Source organism: Hemitrygon akajei, chromosome 23, assembly GCF_048418815.1.
Source record: "Hemitrygon akajei chromosome 23, sHemAka1.3, whole genome shotgun sequence".
In the NCBI taxonomy this organism is placed as follows: Eukaryota; Metazoa; Chordata; class Chondrichthyes; order Myliobatiformes; family Dasyatidae; genus Hemitrygon; species Hemitrygon akajei.
This window is the reverse complement of record NC_133146.1, coordinates 19,774,238-19,791,028: the sequence shown is the minus strand read 5'-3', so window position 1 is coordinate 19,791,028 and position 16,791 is coordinate 19,774,238. Positions and strand designations below refer to the sequence as shown.

General features: G+C 44.7%; 1 protein-coding gene across 5 annotated transcripts in view; it reads left to right on the top strand.

The window, feature by feature from the left end:
- The first annotated feature begins 118 nt into the window (after positions 1 to 118).
- pcgf6 (polycomb group ring finger 6) overlaps positions 119 to 16,791 on the top strand; it is a 64,576-nt gene continuing 47,903 nt past the window's right edge. For all 5 annotated transcript variants that reach the window (XR_012096085.1, XM_073027112.1, XM_073027113.1 and 2 more), the window contains exon 1: positions 119 to 365. Coding sequence is in view for 4 of the 5 variants with exons in the window: in XM_073027112.1 (XP_072883213.1) it covers positions 225 to 365 (141 nt within the window). In the remaining variant the exon portion in view is untranslated. The remainder of the gene's footprint in view (positions 366 to 16,791) is intronic.

The following is a 16,791-nucleotide window of genomic DNA, read 5'->3' as shown; positions in this document are numbered from 1 at the left end:
TCAATTTCTGGGGATTGTGGTTCATGTGGAGCCGGCTTCCCAAATCCCGACGGAACCGCAGCGTGCGGAGTGCGCAAGTGCGTGCCGATCGTGGTGCAATGCGCAGGCGTAGGGTCGGTGCTGTGGAGTGCGCGGGCGCAGTGACGGCTGAGCTGCCGTTCCGTGTGTATGCGCAGGAGCTGTGACGGCTGGCCGAACCGCCGTTCCTGTGTGTGCGCGCAGCAATGTCAATATGTGAGGAGGAGATGGAGCCGGGCGGATTATCAGTCACCGACAGCCACAGCAGCTCGGCCGAAAACAGTGAGCTGGAATCCAGTCTGGAGGAAGACGACGACAGTTATGAGGGAACGGAGCGACGGGCTGAGGTACGAAGAGCGACAGCGGTCGCCGCTGACGGGCCCGCGACCCCGGCATCCTCGCGCGGGAGCTGCCGGGATACCTGATGGTACACACTGCGCGTGCGCGTGCCGCCAATTTTCCCGCCGGAGAAAGTGTGCGGCAACGGTGGGCGGGTTGCCTTGGAAACAGGGCAGAAGTGGATAGGCAGGATGTTTTTATCTATTCTGTACTGAGAACAGTGTAAACTAGTGCAAAATTCACGAACTGCTGAAGGAACTTGGGTTATTACTTTCCCTACATGCGGTCTGACCTCAGTTCCTCCAGCATTTTGCGTGTGTTTGCTGCGGATTTCCAGCATCTGCAGATATCGTGTGTTTGCACTACGCAAGCAAAACACGCAAAATGCTGGAGGAACTCAGCGGGCCTGGCAGCATCTCTGGCAAAGAGTACAGTCGACGTCTCGGGCAGGCAGGACTGGAGAAAAAAAGATGGGGAGTCAGTCTTAGAAGGTGGGGGGAGGGGAGAGAAACTCAAGGTGACAGGTGAAACTGGGAGGGGGGAGAGATGAAGTAAAGAGTTGGGAAGTTGACTGGTGAAAAAGATACAGGACTGGAGAAGAGGGAATCTAATAGGAGAGGATAGAAGGCCATGGAAGAAAGAAAAAGGGGGAGGATCACCAGAGGGATGTAAGGAGATAAGGTGAGAGAGGGAAAAGAGGATAAGGAATAGAGGGGGGTTGAGGAACCATTACCAGAAGTTAGAGAAATCGATGTTCATGCCATCACAGTGGAAGCTACCCAGACAGAATATAAGGCATTGCTCCTCCAATCTGAGCGTGGCCTCAACAGGACAGTAGAAGAGAATGTGTCGTAATGGGATTGGGAAGTGGAATTAAAATGGGTGGCTACTGGACGATCCCACTTTTTCTGGCGGATAGAGCGTAGGTGCTCGGTGAAGCGGTATTCCAATCTACGTTGGGTCTCACTGATATACAAGAGGCCACATTGGGATCACCAGATACAATAGATGTCCCCAACAGGCTCACAGGTGAAGCGTCGCCTCACCTGAAAGGACTTTTTGGGACCCTGAATGGTACTAAGGGAAGAGGTGTAGGGGCAGGTGTAGCACTTGTTCTGCTTGCAAGAATAAGTGCCAGGAGGGAGATCAGTGGGGAGGGACAAATGGACAAGGGAGCGAAACCTGCGGAAAGTGAGGAGGTGGGAAAGGTGCTTGGTGGAGTGATCCCATTGGAGATGGCAGAAGTTAACGGAGAATTATATACTGGACGCGGAAGTTGGTGGGTTGGTAGGTGATGACAAGAAACCAGATCCCTGCTAGGGTGGCAGGAAATTGGGGTGAGGGCAGACATGCACAAAATGGAAAAGTTGCGTTTTAGAGTAGCGTTGATGGCAGAGGAAGGAAAGTCCCTCCCTTTGAAGAAGGAGGACATCTGGAATGAAAAGCCTCATCCTGAGATCAGATGCAGTGGAGACGGAGGAATTGATAGAAGAAGATGGCATTTTTACAAGTAACAGGGTGGGAAGAGGTATAGTTCAGGTAGCTGTGAGAATCAGTGGGTTTGTAATAGACATCAGTGGATAAGCTGTCTCCAGAAGTTGAGAAAGGAGAGGGAGGTGTCATAAATGGACCAGGTAAGTTTGAGGGCAGGGTGGAGGTTGGAGACAAAGTTGATGAAGTGGACGAGCTCGGCATGGGTGAGAAAAGCAGCAACAACACAGTTGTCAATGTAGTGTATGAAAAGAAGGGGAGTGGCACCGGTTTAGGCTTGGAACATAGACTGTTCCATGTGGCTGACAAAAAGGTAGCCATAGCTGGGACCCATGCATGTACCCATGGCTACACCTCTTGTTTGAAGGAAGTGGGAGGAGCCAAAGGAGAAATGATTAAGAGTTGCAAGAATAAGTGCCAGGACACCTCCACCTACATCTTCTCCTTTACTACTATTCAGGGCCCCAAACAGTTCTTTCAGGTGAGGCGATACTTCACCTGTGAGTCTGTTGGGGTCGCCTATTGTATCTGGTGCTCCCAGTGTGGCCTCTTGAATGTTAGTGAGATCCAAAGTGGATTGAGAGACCACTTCACCTACACTCCATCTGCCAGAAAAAGCGGGATCTCCCAGTGGCCACACATTTTAATTCCACTTCCCATTTCCATTATGACATGTCCGTCCATGGCTCCTTACAGTCGAGATGAAGCCACACTCAGCTTGGAGAAACAACACCTTATACTCTCTCTATTCTGCATACCCTTTTCCCTCTCTCACCTTACCTGCCTGTCACATCCCTCTGGTGCTCCTCCATCCCCCTTTTCCTTTCTTCCATGGCCTTCTGTCCTCTCCTGTTAGATTTCCTGTTCTCCAGCCCTGCATCTCCTTTCACCTATCAACTTCCCAGCTCTTTCCTTCATCCCTCCCATCTCCCAGTTTCACCTATCACCTTGAGTTTCTTCCTCCCTTCCCCCACCTTCTTACTCTGACTCGTCATCTTTTTTTTCTCCAGTTCTGCAGAAGGGTTTCGGCCCAAATCATCAACTGTACTCTTTTCCATAGATGCTGCCTGGCCTACTGAGTTCCTCCAGCATTTTGTGTGTTTTGCTCAGATTTCCACCACCTGCAGATTTTCTCTTGTCAGTGATTGATTTACAATATGCATTTGTGTTGTACAATACATAGTTATGTAGACGGTAATGTCAGCACCTAGAAGTGTCCTTGCCCTGAGTACTCCCAGTCCCACCAATTTTGTATAATAGAAATATTAAAAATATGGTTCTTTACTCCCGTCAGACAAATCATGAACACTGACTATTGCTGAACTTAGAGGTAACCAGCCTTCAACCTGAGCAAGAGCTGTTTAGACCATAAGACCTAGGAGTAGAGTTGGACCATTTGGCCCAGTGAGTCTGCTCTTCCATTCCATCATGGGTGATCCAGATCCCACTCAACCCCATATGGCCTTCTTGCCATATCCTTTGATTCCCTGACTGATCAGGAAATGATCAACTTCCGCCTTAAATATGCCCACGGACTTGGCCTCCACCACAGCCTGTGGCAGAGCATTCCAGAGACTTACTACTCTCTGGCTAAAAAACATTCTTCCTTACCTTTTCTAAAGAGTTGTACATCAATTTTGAGACTGTCCCCTACAGTTCTGGATACCCCCACCATAGGAAACATACTTTCCACATCCACCCAATCAAGTCCCCTCAACATTTGGTAGGTTTCATTGAGATTCCCATCCCCCAACATTCTTTTAAATTCCTGTGAGTACAGGCCCAAAGCTGCCAACCTCTTCATTCCTGGAATCATCCTCGTGAACTTCCTCTGGACTCTCTTCAATGACAACACATCCTTTCTGAGATATGGGGCCCAAAACTGCTGACAACACTCCAAGTGCGGCTTGACTAGTGTCTTATAAAGGCTCAGCATTATCTCCTTACTTTTATATTTTATTCCCATGGAAATAAATGCATTGTATATGCCTTCTTTACCACAGATTCAACATGTAAGTTAACCTTCTGGGAGTCTTGCACAAGGACTCCTGAGTCCCTCCCCTCTGATGTTTGAACCTTCTTTCCATTTAGATAATAGTAATAGAAACATAGAAAACCTACAGCACAATACAGGCCCTTCAGCCTACAAAGTTGTGCCGGATATGTCCCTACCTTAGAAATTACTAGGCTTACCCATAGCCCTCTATTTTTCTAAGCTCCATGTACCTATCCAGAAGTCTCTTAAAAGACCCTATCGTATCTGCCGTAGTAGGTTAATTGGTCTTTGTAAATTATCCTGTAATTAGGGTAGGATTAAATAGGTGCATTGCTGGGCAATGCAGCTCATTGAGATGAAGGGCCTGTTCTGCACTTAGAAATAAGATAAATTTTAAAAAGTAAAACACATATACCCCATAATTAATCCTCCAAAGCCATGTGTAGCAATATTCACCACCCTCTGGCTAAAGAAACTCCTCTTCATCTCTGTTCCAAAGGCATGTCCTTTTATTCTGAGGCTGTGGCCTTTGGTCCTAGAGTACTCAACTACAGGAAACATCTTCTCCACGTCCACGCTATCTATTTAGGCCTTTCAGTATTCAATAGGTTTCAATGAGATTTTATCTCATTCTTCTAAACTGCAGCAAGTACTGACGGTACTGCCATCAACTGTTTACCATGTTTTATCCCTGTCATTCCCGCCATCATTCTTGTGATCCTCTCCAGTACTACAACATCTTTACTTGATAAGAGGCCCAAAACTGCTCACAATATCGTAAGTGTAGTCTGAGCAATGTCATATAAAGCTTCAGCATTAAATCCTTGCCTTTATATTCTAGTCCTCTTGAAATCAGTGGTAACATTGCATTTCAAAGAAAGTTTATTATCTTGCATTACCATATGCATCCATGAGATTCATTTTCTTGCAGGCATACTCAATAAATCCATAATAATAGAATTGATGAACACGCCAACTTGGGTGTTCAATCTGTGTGCAAAAGGCAGCCATCTGTGCAAATACAAAAAGAAATAATGATGGATGTTGCTTCATCATCATGGAACTTGTTCAAAGAAAAATATCATCCAGTAGCACTTATATCCACAGTAATGAAGTGTTTTGAGTGATCTGTGATGAAACACATCAACACTTGCTTGAGAAGCAGGATTTGTAGGACTTTCAGTTCAAGGGCATTGGTGTTTCCATATCAAGCTGTGATGCAACCAGTCAATATATTTTTCACCACATATCTAGAGAAGTCATGCCGAATCTTCACTAACACCTAAGCAGATGCACTGCCATGCTTTCTTTGTAGTTGCACTTGTGCGCCAGGCCCAGTACAGGCCCTCTGAAATAATATCACCAAGGAATTTAAAGTTGCTGACCCTCTCCACCTCTAATCCTCTGATGAGGACTTGCTCATGGACCTCTTGTTTCCCTCTCCTGAAGTCAATAATCTGCTCCTTGGTCTTGCTGACGTTGAGCAAGAAGTTGTTGCTGTGGCAACACTCAACCTGATTTTTAGTCTTTCTCCTGTATGATTTGTCACCACTTTTGATTCGGCCAATGACAGTGCTGTCGTTGGTAGGCTTGAATATAGCATTGGAGTTGTGCTTAGCCACACAGTCATAGTGTAATGTGAGTAGAGCAGAAGGTTTGGCACACAGCCTTGTGGTGCACTGTGCTGATGGAGATTGTGAAGGAGGTGTTGCCGGTCCGAACTGACTGGGGTCTGCAACTGAGGAAATCAAGGATCTAGTTGCACAAGGAGATATTAAGGCCTAGGTCTTGAAGCTTATTGCTTAGTTTTGAGGAGATGATGGTATTGAATGCTGATAAAGAATGTTGATAAAGAACATCTTTGCGGTCCAGGTGTTCTAGGGTTGAGTGAAGAGCCAACGAGGTGGCATCTGTTATTCTCCTGTTGTGAATGTAGGCAAATTGAAGTGGGTCCAAGTCACTTCTCAGGCAGGCACTAATATGTTTCATCACTAATCTCTCAAAACACTTCATCACTGTGGATGCAAATGCTACTGGACGATAGTCATCGAGGCAGGTTACCGTATTCTTCTTGAGCACCATTATAAACTGAAGTCTATTTGAAGCAGACTGTTGAAGTGAGAAGTTAAAGATCTCAGTGAACACTCCAGCCAGTTGATCAGCATGGGTCTTGGCCAGATGCCCTGTCTGGGCTGAATTCTTTTTGTGGGTTCACCCTCCTGAAGGCTGCTTGCAGATGGCCTCAAAGACTGAAATCACAGCATCATCAGGGGCTGTGGGAGTTCATGATGTCATCCTGCTTTGATGACAAATCTAGTATAGATTTCCTTACCACCATCTCAATCTGCAAGTTAATCTTTAGGGAGTCGTGCAAGAGACTCCCAAATTCCTTTGCATCTCTGAACAAACTCCCCATTTAGAAAATAGTCAAAGTCCTGTCCCTCATCAGCACCTCATCAGGCTGGTGCTTATGCCGGTTTCTGTGGCGTGAAGCGACTGGGAGTACAAGACTCTCCCCCCCCCCCGCCCCCCCCGGATAGGACGCCAGTCTATCACGAGGTTGACCCCCAGCTTTTTTTGCCAGTAACCACTTTTCAGCTGGGTAGACTGGAGCATTGTGTGGTTAAGTGCCTTGTTCGAGGACACAACACGCTGCCTTGGCTGGGCTCAAACTCACGACCTTCAGGTCACTGGTCGAACACTTGGACATGTGCCACATTTAGAAAATAGTCTGTGCCTTTATTCCTTCTACCAAGGTGCGTGCCCATACAATTCCCCAAACTCTATTCCATCTGCTACTTCTTTGCCCATTCCTTTCATCTGAACAAGTCCTTCTGCAGACTCCTTGATTCCTGAACTTAACCAGCCCCTCCACCTAACTTGGTAACATCTGCAAACTTGATTCAAAACCATGAGATCCGTCATCCAAACCATTGATGTGTAATGTGAAAAGAAGCAATTCCAACAGCAACCCTTGTGGAACTCCACTAGTTTCCAGCAGCCAACCAGAAGAAGCTCCCTTTATTCCCATTCTGCCTCCTGTTAGTCAACCAATCTTTTATTCACACTACAAGTTGAGTACCCCTTACCTGAAAACCTCTGAAATTTGAACATTTTTTTGAGTGCTGACATAATGTCACAAATGGGCACTGGAAATGTTCGCAGGCGATATGCCTGCCTCTGTACACCACAGACTGTTCTGAGAAGTGACCTCTTATATCTAATGATCAAAGTTAATGAAAAATAGAAAAGCATTTTTCACTTTGTGTAGTAAGTTCTCAATTGTGTATTGAAAGAGTGGATTCGTCAGAGTGAACATATGCAACTTAATAGTATGCTCATCATGAAACAAGCAATAGATTTATCACGATGAACTGAAAACAAAGTAATTGTTTCATGCACAAAATTATTAAAAATATTATATAAAACTACCCCCCACCCCCATTGTGTTTGCTATTGAACAGGCGGCTGTTTGAAATCAATGATGGATATCAGACTGTTCGTTGCATTGGAACCTGATTATAGACACAGTCAGGAGTACTGATTCAACTCTGACAGCCTATGGAGGACCTAACCATCACATCAGACAGTGTTCCGATTGCGGACTGTTCACTCTATGAACTTTGCACCAGTTGTACATTAGATTTATATGTAATGTAAATGGGTTTCATGTTTAGACTCGGATCCCATCCTCAAGCTATCTCATTATATAGAAGCAAATATTCAATAATCAGGAAAAAAAACACTTCTGGCCCCAACCATTTTTGATCAGGATGCTCAACCTTCAGAATCTTTCCTGATGCTGTGGGCTCTTCTCTTGTTTAGCAGCCTCATGTAGCACCTTGTCAAAGGCCTTCTGAAAATCCAGGTTAAAACAGCCACTGGTTTACCCTTGTTTTCCCTGCCTCAAAGACTTGCATGAGATTTGTCAAGCAAGATTTCCCTTTAAGGAAACCATGCTGATTTTGGCAGATTTTATCATGTGCCTCCAAGTACACCAAAATTTCATCCTTAATAATTGACTCCAATATCTTTCCAACCGCTGAAGTCAAGTTAACTGGCCTGTAATTTCCTTTCCTTTGCCTCCCTCCCTCCTTAAAGAGTAAAGTGATATTTGCAATTTTTCATTCCTCCAATTTGGAACCATTCTGTAATCTGGTGAATCTTGAAAGATCATTATTAACACCTCCACAATCTGTTCAGCTACCTCTTTCAGAACCCTGAGATACAGTCCATCTGGGCTAGGTGACTTTCCTACCTTCAGACTTTTCAGCTTACCCTTAGTAATAGCAACCACACTCATTTCTGCCCTTTTGGCTCTTGAATGTCTGATACTGTATACTGCTAGTGTCAGCCACAGTGAAGACTGACTCTTTATTAGTTTTGTCTGCCATTTTGTGCCCCCCATTACTACCTTTCCAGTGTTATTTTCCAACTGTCTGATATCCACTCTTATCTCTCTTTACTATACAGCTGAAAAAAAAACTTTTGGTATCCTCTTTTATGTTGTGGCCTGGAGAAAAGTACACACTCAGAACCACAAATACATTTTTGGGTTTTAATTCCTTTATCTGCTTTAGATGTTTAAGTGCCAGAAGAGGGTCTTAAAACAAAATGAACGACTTTACAATCAGGTCCCGCCATTACAATCTCCGTTTAACCTTTGATCCACACACTTGTGTATCGACCAATTGCGTATGCAGTATAAAAATACAAAGAAAACCGCACAAAACTATTACAGTACTAATACAGTAGTGGCAATTCTGAAGGAACACAATGCAAACAACATTAGAATCCCCCCAACCCTGGACCTTATACATAGCAGCGAAAAATGTATGCAAATTCATCTCATCTAAGATATCTACTGCTTTTTAGTACACACATGCTGAACCCCCGGAGACTAAACAGTCAAGATACAATAAAGTTAGACAAAAGGTACACTTTGGCACAACTTTTACAAGATATTGCCTGGTAGTTAAATTACAGGAAGACTGACCTACTTGGCTGGTGAGGAACTTTGCAAGCCACGCTATCCAGCGTCGAGTTCTTTACTTGAGAAAATCTAAAGCATCCACATGTAAAACATGTCAAATTATCGATATTCTCGAGTCGCCAACAAGCATAAACGAATTCACATGGATGTTGTAAATTAATGCTCACCTTTCCTCACCCAGCCCAGTACCTCGGGGGGAGGGGGCGGGAAATTTGAATCCAACGCCCTACCAGCTTCGGCAGCAGAAAGCAAAATGGTCTCCCCGCTATCCCGCTCATGTGTAAATACGTCACCATCTCCACTTAAAGGCACAGACAACTATTCTAGCATTACCCAGATGAATGCCTAAGCACACTTTTAACAATTCTGAATAAGATTCGACGTTCACCCGGTTACATTCTCCCCTGCATTCAAGTAATCATCCTTGATTACTCGCTCACTACACGGGTACTTTTAAACTCCTTAACTGCTTCTCTAAAGGGAACTGAACTAAGACTAGCCGGTATCTCAGACACTGCTGCCGGACTTATGGAGGTCTCAGCAAGGACTGGCCTTGGTTCACAATGTGGGTGAGTGTGCTGTCCAGCATTTACTCGTTTACTCCTGTGGGGTGCTGCCCCAGGAGGGCTACCGACCTCTGCCCCTGCGTTAGCAGTCATCGGGTCCCCAGTGTCAGTCCCAGAAGGTGTCATATTTTCGGAAGATATGCTGTCTAGGCTAGGGTCAAGGCTCTGTACACCCTGTTCTGACATATCTTCCACCACTATCACACCATTTTCTGAATCTTCAGAATCTGATTCCTGGCCTGAGTTACTGGAGTTTGCAGTCTCCTTTGGGGAGCTGGAGTGGGATGGTTCTCACAGGGCCTGATGTCTACCCTGTTCACCCTCTTGCTAGGCCCACCCTCCCAAGGTTCCACAGTGTGTGTGTTGCCCAGTACCTATACCACCCTGTAGACGGTTGGGTTCCAAGCATCCTGGATCTTATTACAGCCTAATGGTCTGTTCCTCAGATAAACCAGTGCATTCACATCAACTTTGGGACAGTAAACTTTGTCCTCCTGCCGGGCAATGTGTTCTGCTGCCTTCTGTTCAGAGTATTCTTTTGCTCTGGCATGTGCATCCCTCAGTCGGTTCTGGTGTACAGCTAGGTTGGAGTGTTCCCTTTCATCGGACCACTTACATCACTAGTACCAGCTTCCCAAGCTCAAATCTGCTTAACCCTACAGCTGTTAAGACCAGCAGTAACCAGTGCCGGGTCAAGAGCAGTGCTGCGATTGATCAAACTACAGATCGCCACAGGCCGATCAAACTCCACATCTTCTGAGATAGGCTCAGGATCCCCTGCAAATGGCTGCCTAGAGAGTGCATCAGTCACGGTATTGCTCCGACCTGGACGATACTGGACATCAAAGTCAAACCCTGACAGCTGTGAGATCCATCTCTGCTCCCAACTTAAGCAGTTTTCAAGTGGGACAGGGAGTTATTGTCAGTGATTACAGACCCAGCAGGTATGTGCTCAGTATCTTTTCCCACTACTTGGACTACTGTCCTTTTTCCAGTAGTGTGCATCTGCACTTTCTGGCAAACATCTCTCCGATCAGAATCCAGCTTTCCTTCTGGGGCGGTGTCAAACTCTGTGTAGACAAGTTGCCTACCACTGGCTGATAACCTTCATGCCTACAATACATGGGATAGGTGGCTCGGTGCCACCAGGATCTCTAACTACTAGAAAGCCACAATTTGGTATCTTCATGCCCATTGCTTGAACCTCTAGCTCTAGATACCCAAGGTAAGGAATATCAGGACCGTTTGCAGCTGTTAGCTTAAGCCAGCCAGCGGTGGACAACATATCCTCGTCCCCTCCATTCAAGTGTTTGCGAAAGAGCTGCTTGGTCAGGATGCTTACTTGACTACCTGTGTCCAACAGACAACGGACAGGGTCACCTGATATTTCAAGCTCAGCAACTGGACATGTTCCTATCGCGTGTTGCAGCAACTGGTCACGGGATAGCGGTCCATCCTCCGTATCTATGAGGTTCCGCCAAATTGCCCGACTCCCAACATCTTGAGGGCAGGAGGATGCAGACTCCACCTCCCTTGCACCCCGCTTCTGTGGGCAATTCTTGGCCAAATGCCCTCCCACCCGACACTTAAAACATATTGGTTGCCCATCTTCTGTGAACCTAGGCTGTAAATTACGTCTGCTGCGAGTAGCGTGTGTAAAATCCCTCTGTACAGTGAGATCTTTCACTGCTTGAGTCAATTCACAAAGGGCTTTGCCCTGCTCTGCGACTACTTTAAGGACGTCATCTGGTGTGACAGACTCAGATTCCCGAGCTTTAACAATCGAGCATTGTGCCTGGCTACTGCTACACTTTGACTTTCCAGACTTAGTATTTCCCAGGGGCTCTTCTGCGAGCCACAGACGAGCCTCCTCTCTCACTTCTATCATTGAGGACTCAGGGTGGTTCCGCACGAATCTGTGGAGCTCCCTTCTGAGGGAAGGATCCCTGATCCCCTCTATAAATTGATCTCTTAGTACCACCCTCTTATTGGTCACGGCATCAGGGGAGTGCTTCAGTATCAAGTTAAGAGCTTGGGCTAGGGCATGTGAAAACTCTCTTGCATCTTCACCCTCAAGCTGTTTGCAACTATAGAAGCTATGCCACAGCTGGGGTGTGCTATGCTTGTCTCTAAACGCTTCTGTGAGATAGGTGAACAAGCCATCAGCCCAGTCTTCCCCAGCATCACTGTGCATACGTGCTTCCTCTAAGGCTGCACCCCTGAACAAGGACATAACAAAGTCATACTGATCCTGGTCAGACTGACTTCTACTATGAAGTGCATGTTGTACTTTAATAAAGTCATCAACAGACCTCCCATCTTTCTCAACATCCCCCGTAAATGGAACAAAGTGCCTTTCCCTTGGGACATATACATAGGACCTTTTGCTTAATGTATCTATGGTTGCCATGACTTCAACATACCTACTACACAATTCCCTAATTTGCTCATTCAAATCAAGTTCAACTGGTTTGTCCTCTGAGTGTGACATAGAAAAAGCTCAAGTCTTTAAAGTTTTCAAAAGCCTGCAAAAAGTGTTGCTGCCGTCCTTCGCTGCAAATGCGATGGCTTCACGGCCCGCTGTTCCCTGGATCCACGTCACCGCTCTGCGTCCTGACATCAGTCACTGACATCCTGGCCCAGTCCTGAGACTCTACCGCGCTCTCCACAAGGCAACAGGAACACAGTCCAGTCTTCACCACTACCATATTAGGTATTGTATATTATACTGCATACAACAGTCAGAGACCCTCCCAACTGGCTTGGAATTAACCCCACTCCTGGTACCAAATGTTGTGGCCTGGGGACACCCAGGACCACAAATACTTTTTCGGGTTTTAATTCCTTTAGCTGTTTTAGATGTTCAAGTCCCAGAAGAGGGTCTTAAAACAAAACGAAGGACTTTACAATCAGGTTCTGCTGTTACAATCTCCGTTTAACCTTTGATCCACACACTTGTGTATCGACCAATTGCGTATGCAGTATAAAAATACAAAGAAAACCGCACAAAACTATTACAGTACTAATACGGTAGTGGCAATTCTGAAGGAACACAATACAAACAACATTAGAATCCCCCCAACCCTGCACCTTATACACAGCAGTGAAAAATGTAAGTGAATACATCTCATCTAAGATGTCTACTACTTTTTAGTACACACATGCTGAACCCCCGAACAGAGACTAAACATTCACGTTACGCTGTTACATGCACAATCAATCATGATACAATAAAGTTAGACAAAAGGTACACTTTGGCACAACTTTTACGAGATATTGCCTGGTAGTTAAATTACATGAAGACTGACCTACTTGGCTGGTGAGGAACTTTGCAAGCCACGCTATCCAGCGTCGAGTTCTTTACTCGTGAAAATCTAAAGCATCCACATGTAAAACATGTCAAATTACCGATATTCTCAAGTTGCCAACAACCATAAACGAATTTACATGGATATTGTAAATTAATGCTCACCTTTCCTCACCCAGCCCAGTACCTCGGGGGGTGGGGACCTTGATTCCAACGCCCTACCAGCTTCAGCAGCAGAAATCAAAATGGTCTCCCCGCTATCCTATGCGTGCGTGATGATGTCACCATCTCCACTTAAAGGCACAGACAACTATTCTAGCATAACCCGGATGAATGCCTAAGTACACTTTTAACGATACTGAATAAGATTCGACAGTTACCTGGTTACATTTATATTATTGACTAGCTTACCTTCATATTTCACCTTTTCTTTCATTATTGCTTTTTAGTTGCCTTCTGTTGGTTTTTAAAAACTTTCCAATCCTCTAACTTCCCACTAATTTTTGCTATAGTGTAGCCCTCTCTTTGGTTTTTATGCTGTCTTTGCTTTCATTGTCAGCCATGGTTGCCTCTTCCTCCCTTGAGAATACTTCTTCATCTTTGGAATTTATCTATCCTGCACCTTCCAAATTGCTCCCAGCAACTTCAGCCTTTGCTGCACTGCTGTCAGGTGTCCTCTTCCAATCAGCTTTCACTATCTCCTCCCTCATGCCTCTGCAATTCCCTTTCTTCCACTGTAATACTGATATGTCTAATCTTAGCTTCTCTTTCTAAAATAGCAGGGCTAATTCTATCATATTATGATCACTGTTTCCAAAGGATTCTTTTACATGAAATTCCCTAGTCAAATCTGGTTCATGACAAACAGTCAATCCAGAATTGCCTTTTCCCTTGTCATGTCATCCACAAGCTACTCTTACAAACCATCTACAAATTCCATTTCTTGGCATTCAGCAGCAACCTGATTTTCCCAGTCTTCCTGCATATTGAAATCCCCAATGACTATCATAACATTGTCCTTTTTACATGCCTTTTCTGTCTCCCATTGTAATTTATATCTCATATCCTGCCTGCTGTTCAGAGGCCTGCATATAACTCCCATCAGGGTCTTTTTACGCTTGCAATTTCTTAACTTTACCCTTAAGGATTCTACATCTTCCAGTCTCCTCTTTCTTAGGATTTGATTTCATATTTTATCAACAGAGCTACACCAATTCCTCTGCCTGTCCTTTTGATACAATGCATATCCTTGGATGGTACGCTTACAATTATGATCTTCTTTTGGCCATGACTTTTTGATGGCCACAGCATCATCCCTACCAATCTCTAATTGCGCTACAAGATCATCTACCTTTTTCTGTATAATGCATGCTTTCAGATGTAACACCTTTGGTTCTGTTTCCATCATCCTTTTTGCTTTTGTAGGATAACTAGTCAGTTTGTGGCAGTTCATTCCCCACAGATTCAGCCTTGACCACTTCACTGGCAGGATCTAAATGAAAATCTGGCTCCCCTCTCCTATGCTACTTGACACATCAGAACTCTAACCCGGAGTTTTATTCAATAACAGGGTGATTCTGCTCTATTGTTATTACATTCTCCAATATAAGACCATAAAACATAGGAGCAAAATTAGGCCATCTGGCTCATCAAGTCTGCTCCGCCATTCAATCATGGCTCATCCTTTTTATCTCTCCTCCTCAACCCCAGTTCCTGGCCTTCTCCCCATAACCTTTGATGCCAATCAAGAACTTATTAATCTTTGCCTTAAATACACCCAACGACCTGGCCTCCACAGCTGCATTTGGCAACAAATTCCACAAATTCACCACCCTATGGCTAAAGAAATTTCTCTTCATCTCTATTTTGAAAGGGCGCCCCTCTATTCTGAAGCTGTGCCCTCTTGTCCTAGACTCTCCCACCATGGGAAACATCCTTTCCACATTTACTCTGTCTAGGCCTTTCAACATTCGAAAGTTGTCAATGAGATACCCCCTCATCCTTCTGAATTCCAGCAAGTACAGACCCAGAGCCATCAAACATTCCTCATATGATAACCCTTTCACTCCTGGAATCATCCTTGTGAATCTCCTCTTGACCCTCTCTAATGCCAGCACATCTTTTCTAAGATGAGGGGTCCAAAACTGTTCACAATACTCAAGGTGATGCCTCACCAGTGCCTTATAAAGCCTCAGCATCACATCCTTTCTCTTGTATTCTAGATCTCTTGAAATGAATGCTAACATGGCATTTGCCTTCCTCACCACCGACTCAGCCTGCAAGTTAGCCTTTAGGGTGTTCTGCACAAGGACTCCTGAGTCCCTTTGCATCTCAGATTTTTGGATTTTCTCCCCATTTGGAAAATAATTTGCACATTTATTTCTACTACCAAAGTGCATGATCATGCATTTTCCAACATTGTATTTCATTTGCCACTTTCTTGCCCATTCTCCTAATCTGTCTAAGTCTTTCTGCAGCCTACCTATTTCCTCAACACTACCTGCCCCTCCACCAATCTTTGTATCATCTGCAAACTTGGCAACAAAGCCATCTGTTCCGTCATCTAAATCATTTATATACAGCATAAAAATATAGATTATTTGAAGGGTCCGAAACATCGACTTTATTCATTTCCATTGGTGCTGCCTGGCCTACTGAGTTCCTCCAGCACTTATGGGTGTTGCTCCAATATAGATTTCTGCCTGTATCTACTACTGATGTTAGGTTGGCAAGTCACTGGTAGCCTACCTATCCATTTCTGGTCTGTCTGGTGGTTACCCATTGCCTCACTGCAAACTCTTGAGCTGCACTGTGATTACCTCATGTCTTGTGTCACAGTGGACTCCTGAAAACATTTGCCTGGCTGTAACAAGCATGCCCCATTCTTCACATGGCTCCTGAAACAGCACCAGGTATGAAGAGGACAGCAAAATATTTAAAGGACATTCTCAGAGCCAGTTTGATGAAAAAGTAACATCCCCGTTAGCTTAAAATGAAGAAACAGCATATAGACTACCATATACAGTACTGTGCAAAAGTCCTTGGCACATGGCTTGGATGCCTAAGGCTTGCACAATACTGTAGTAAATGTTATGTATTACGTTGTGCTGCTGCTGCAGACAATAAAAAAGTTATTTCTTGACATATGTGAGTGATGATAAAGGTGATTGTGATATGGGTCTCTATTGTGGACTGAGAGTGGGAAGGGGGAATCATGATTGGGGAAAGGAGAGAGGAGGGAGCAGGAAGCACCAAAGATACATTCTGTAATGATCAATAAACAAATTATTTGGAATCAAGTAACCTTGCCTGGTGTCTCAGGGCAGGGTGTGTCTACACCTGTGCCAACCCCAGCCCTTGACATTCCTTCTTTGCCACCTGTCCCACATTCCTTCCTCTGCACTCCACCCTCACCATTCCCAACATTGCTTGCTCCTGTCAGATTTACTAACTCACTCTTTGCTGCATGTTGATAAATACAGTACTGTGCAAAGGTCTTAGGCATCCTGGCTTTAATGTGCCTAAGATTTTTGTGCAGTACTGCATTTGAGCGTGTAGGGAATCCCAGCAAATCCTTCAAAAGGAATGCCAGCTTTGTGTATCTCCTGTCCTAACTGTGGAGGGTATATTGCACTTTATTCTGCATTCTGTTATTGTTTTACCTTGTTCTACCTCAACGCACTGTGTATTGATTTGATCCGTATGAACAGTGTGCAAGACAAGTTTTTCACTGTAACATTAATAAACCAATTACATTTCCAATCTGAAAATTTCACATTGGTTTCATCAGTCAGTTCAGGACCTACAGAATTGGAGCAAAACCTAGCCCTCTGCCTTTGGGAGATGGCCTACAAAGGTTACACTTGTACTTACTGTCCCTCTCCATCACTATTTTCTGTGTAGACAATTATTGTATCGCTCAGCTACTGTCTCTTGCAGTCGGAGAGTGAGCATGAAGTAAAACACTGATAGGAACCGTAAAGTGAAATTAGAACGAGGGATCTGAATCTGGAAATGAAGCCAGTGGTAATGATTCAGGGAGTAAAATTCCATACTTTATGGGCAACTTACAAGCTGAATT